The sequence below is a fragment of the Eurosta solidaginis genome, chromosome 2, assembly GCF_040869045.1.
Source record: "Eurosta solidaginis isolate ZX-2024a chromosome 2, ASM4086904v1, whole genome shotgun sequence".
Lineage (NCBI taxonomy): Eukaryota > Metazoa > Arthropoda > Insecta > Diptera > Tephritidae > Eurosta > Eurosta solidaginis.
Genome location: NC_090320.1, coordinates 16,635,677 through 16,641,061, shown reverse-complemented (window position 1 = coordinate 16,641,061; position 5,385 = coordinate 16,635,677). Strand labels below are relative to the sequence as shown.

The 5,385-nt window shown below is 34.8% G+C and overlaps 1 protein-coding gene across 1 annotated transcript; it reads left to right on the top strand.

Moving 5' to 3' along the window:
- The first annotated feature begins 698 nt into the window (after positions 1-698).
- On the top strand, positions 699-5,174 carry LOC137241469 (uncharacterized). The gene is made up of 4 exons (XM_067769083.1): positions 699-1,441; positions 3,991-4,104; positions 4,162-4,588; positions 4,650-5,174. Exons 1-4 carry the CDS (start codon positions 699-701, stop codon positions 5,172-5,174), a joined length of 1,809 nt encoding a protein of 602 aa, XP_067625184.1.
- Positions 5,175-5,385: the final 211 nt, after the last annotated feature.

Genomic DNA, 5,385 nt, shown 5'->3' with positions numbered 1-5,385 from the left:
TATGAACCTGTTTGTTTAACTAATTAAAAATTTCCGTTATATTTACTAATTAAATAGGCTTATTAGGCTCCAAGAAAAGAAAACAGAAAAACAGGAAATGTCAATATAAACGCTTAATAAGCTTTTTGTATTTGCTGGGCGGCCGCCGTGGTGTGATGGTAGCGTGCTCCGCCTAACACGCCGAAGATCCTGGGTTCTCGCCCCGGCCAAGGCAACATCAAAAATTTTAGAAACGAGGTTTTTCAATTAGAAGAAAATTTTCTAAGCGGAATCGCCCCTCGGCAGTTTTTGGCAAGCACTCCGAGTGTTATTCTGTTATGAAAAGCTCATCAACTCATCGGCGTAAAAACATGTAGGTGTCGTCCCGCCAATTTGTAGGAAAAATTAAAAGAAGCACGACTTAATTGGAAGATAAGTTTGGCCTAAAATCTCTTCAAAGGTTATCGCGCCTTGCAATTATTTATTTATTTATTTTTTTTTTTTTATAATGGACCGAGTGAAAACAAACAAGATTTTTTGTTTTGTAGCCTTGACTTTAATTAAGAGGTATTGTTGTTATTTAAAATTCCTGGAATTTTGACTGAAAAGTTGTTGCTTATTTTTTATTCACATGGCTCATTTAGGTATAAATAGCGCCCAAAAAATTGATATCGGCATACTTTATACTTAATAAGTGGTGCAAAAGTTCTTTAAACAAAATGTATTCACTCATTTATTTGGCAATCCTGTTTGTAATTCTAAGCTGCCATTTATCCCATACGAAAGCGCAATTTCGGATGACAAATAGCGAAATTATAGACATAACGGAGCGCCCACATGCGGTTGCTATCTATGGTAATTCCTATTATATGTGCGATGGATCGTTAGTCACCTTGAAATCGGTGGTTACAGTAGCGTCCTGCGTAAGCGAGATGCAAAAGAGCGAACTCGAGGTTTTAGGTGGTGTAACCGATAGAATGAACAGAGACTCAAGAAATGCGCAAACACGCAAAGTGGAGGAAAACATTTGTGCTGATGGTTATACTAGAGAATCAGAATGCATGAATATAGCTGTGCTTAAATTGGAAGGACATTTTAAACATACGAAGACAGTATATCCAGTAAAATTGTGCGGTTCCGATTTAAAAACGGGCGATTTAATGCAAGTTATTGGATGGGTTGGTTGTTTGCTCCAAAGTACTATATTATATGTAAAACGAAAGGATGAATGCCAGCATCTATTGGTCAATTCGAAGAAAAGTCTAGCAGCAACAGCGGTTTGTGCTACATTTGGTGGAGAAAATCGGGGTTACGGACTTAGTGGAGCGGGGGCAATTGTGGGAAACAAACTTTGTGCGGTGTCATACAATAATATTAATGATTGGACAATTCCGGGTGTATTTACAGATTTAACACATCAGAATATTAAAACCTTTTTAGATAACAATATAAATTTTGATGAGTAGTTATTCCTCCACAATATACATATTAAAAAAATTTTTAAATGATCTATATGCGTAAACTTTTAGTTAATTTTTAGTTTTTACGCTTAAATACTAGGTTCTTGTAATCTGTATGAAATTTTTTACATTTTCTAGATTAGTACGAAATAAATAAATAAATAAATAAGTTCACTGTTGAGTGGAAAATCACCTTTACTCAACAGAACACCCAATTTCGAAATATTTTGAGATAGGTCGTTTTCGAAACAGCAGTTGAGATATGGTGGCATTCCACTCAACAGTCGAACTGGCGTTATTTGTTTTATATGTCATCTACAAATAAAACGTTATGATTCCGAGTAAATAAATATTTTTGATTTTATGCAATGCAAGTGGTACGTATATAAACGCCTTAAATTGTGAGACCAAAGTTTGATAAAGACTGTAAAGTTTCATAGAATAACGATACCATAGCCAAACAATTAGTTTTTGGTTTTCGCCCATACGCATAATCTATAAATTTTTGTGCTGGCGAATTTATTCTCATTTTGGAGATTCTATTTTTTGATTCGAAATTTTTTACATTTTCTATTTCATGAAGTTATGACACATTTTAGGTTAAGGCACCAATAATCGATGCCAATATACATATATCTATATCTATTAAGTGAAAATATATCTACGAATTGGGCGTTATGAATATGGAAATTTTTCCAGGGCATTGAAGAACTGATATTTTACCAAAATATGATTTAACTTTGGCTAAAGTTATCGCTGGATATCGCACTGATCAACCTGTTTTGGAAACCCTCAGAAAGCGAAGCCGCTATTAAAAAATATACTTGGCGTGATTTACCTCCGAGAAGATGTAAGCCTAAACTTCGCTTGCAATTTACGTTGTGCTGCTTCTTAGTTTTTCGTACAAATCGGACCTACATGTTTAATGCCAACATAAATACATTCGAAGTGTTCGCAAAACCACTGCCAAGGAGCGACACCGCTTAGAAGAATTTGTTTTCTAATTGAAACAAAGTTTTTATTAGTTGTTGATGTTGCCTTGCGCGGGACTTTAACACAAGATCTGCAATGTGTTTGGCGGAGCACGCTACCACCATCCCAGCGAACATAGTGTCTAACGTTAGAGAAATATTGTCAACTTATATTAGAACTCGAATGTTGTTCTTTAGTGCATCCCTTATCGAAAACTTGGTCAGAGTTCTTGCATATAATTCGATCAGGGAACGATTTAAGCAGCACTAAAATGCGATGTCGTCACAGTTACCAATTATTCGCAGGACATGATAGGGCGAAAGTTGTGTGAAAGTATTTGTAGGCTTTGAATTATTATAAGAAGCATTTGAAATATATTCATATCAAGTATATGTATAAGCTTACAACCCATTAAAAATTTTGTTTAAATATAAGCCATGAAAATCAAATTGATTTTAAATAATGGCATTTAATTCCGCTTCAACTAAAATTTCACATTAGAAACCAATTTCTAATTAACGTTACAATTCGATTAGAATTTTAACCCTTTTCTCGATATCCAGAAACAAAGTTCTCTTATTGTTGTTGTTGTAGCAATAAGGACACCCCGAAGGCCTTGAGGAGTGTTATCGATGTTGGTGGTTCTTTCCGGGATGCAGATCCGGTATGTTCCGGTAACAAGCTCCATGAACGTACTACCCCCACCATATCGGGAACGATTTGATATGACCACTTGCAACCTTCTAGCAATCCCTCCCTCCTAGATCCACCAGGAGTTCGGTGTCTGCAGAGCCTCATTAAAAACTAAAAGGTAATTGCACAAATATTTGCTAAGTTTTCGTTTCTTCAATCAATGTTTTCAACTAACCGGGTACGTGCGCTGTCAAAAATTTAAACCCATGCGAGCTTATACTATGTTCAAAGAGAAAAATAAATTGAGGCAATTTCGATTTAAATTGAGTGCTGTTCATAGAACTCAATTTAGCTTGCACAATAGTAATTTGATAGCTGGTTTGCTCATCTCTACAGCAACAACATAACTTTGTTCAAACTGTCAAAATGTGCGTTTTCGTATTAGGCGAATAGAATGGAGTGAAAACATAAAGCTTTGAAATTTTTGTATGTTGTAAGGAAATGTGTTCAATGTTTTGGTTTCATTTTGAGTTTGTCATCTTCTTTTGACAATCCCTACTCCAGTGAAATGAAAAAAAAATAAATAAAATCAGGTGATGAGATGAGCCAAGCATATAGTTGAGCCATGCGTAACTAGAGTTTAAATCTACTCAATAAACACACTTTACAAGGTTGCATTTGCAGTTTGAAACAATTTAATATGGAATTTTTTTTTTAAATTGGCAATATATTCAGGTAGGTTCTGAAATTCGAGTGAAAGTGAATATGAAAATGAAACCTAAAACGAGGGAATTAAAATTTGGTGTTCTGCAAACCGAGTTTTTCATTCATTTTCTTGCTCGTTTTAAATTCACCCTTAAAATGAACTTAGCATTTGACAGTTGTCAATTGATAAAGAAAAAATAATACATTTTAGGGAAAAATAAAACTTAAAATAAAAAATTAGTGCTATAACAACGCTTTCGTTTATTATTTTGGAAAATGAGAGAAATGGAGAAGAAGCTCTTCATAGAAAGATACTCCGTGACCACTCAAATCCATTAGATGTGCCGGAATCTGCGTAAGTTTGTAGGGCATGCGGTGTATTCTGCTTTTTACATAGTGATTCTCATTATAGTTTTGTGTCCAGCTATCGTGTTAGCAAAGAAGCATTCATTATGCTCTTAAATATTGCTGCGCCACATATAAAGCACACTTCGCTTCCAACGACACTGCAAATGGCTGCAACATTGCGATTTTTAGCCGAAGGTGGCTTCCAAAAAGCTGTGGGTAAGGATAGCTACATCGCTATGGGGCGAAGCACGGTATCAAAGGTGTTAAAAGAAGTGCTGCGTATTTTGGAAAAATACTTGTGTCCCCGGTGGATTAAGTTGCGAATGACAGAAAGCGAACTGACTCAATCGAAGCAATATTTTCAGCAACACTTTGGGATTCCTGGAGTAATTGGCTGCATAGACGGGACGCACATACAAATAACTAAACCTAATAAAGATCACAGCATATTTTATAACCGTAAGGGTTATTTTAGCATGAATGCAATGATTGTGAGTATACAAATATAAAATCTAAAAATATAAAATAATTTAAATAAGTAAATTATTACAGATATGTGATTACAATATGGTTATTAGAAGTGTTGATGGTCGTCACCCTGGGTCAAGTCACGATGCTTTGATATGGAGTGTAAGTAAAGCAAATGACTCCTTCCAACGCCGTTATGAGAATAGAGAACGTGGTTCTTGGCTTTTGGGTGATGCCGGATATCCACTTCAGCCATTTCTGCTAACACCGTTCAGAAATCCACAAGCTTACACAGCAGAGCATACGTTTAACCAAAAACATTGTTCAGGACGCAATATAGTTGAAAGAACTATAGGGGTGTTAAAAAGCCGATTTAGATGTTTAGCTCGTACTCTTCAATACCAACCGGAAAAGGTTATACAAATAATTAATGTTTGTTGTGCTTTACACAACATTTGTATACACTACAAAGTCCAGGAAATCGTAGATGTTGACATAGAAAATCAGGAAGATGCTCTTGCCGAAGAAATATTTAACGATTCTATACTTTATGACGAAGCTGCATTAATTAGAGAAAACAAAACCAGTCACCTTCATAGAAATTCGTGAAAGTAGAAAACACAAAGCAAATACTTTAATTATTATATTAAAATCACATTTCAGGTACACAAAATTAATCACATTTCAGGTGTCAGTTAATAAATTAAAATTTGATACTTCATTACATAAATTACAAACTAAGAATCTAATTATTGTTTCCGCTTTTGTTATATTTTAAATGTATTTTAAGTTCAGTCAGTTCATTTTCCTTTTGTTTTAG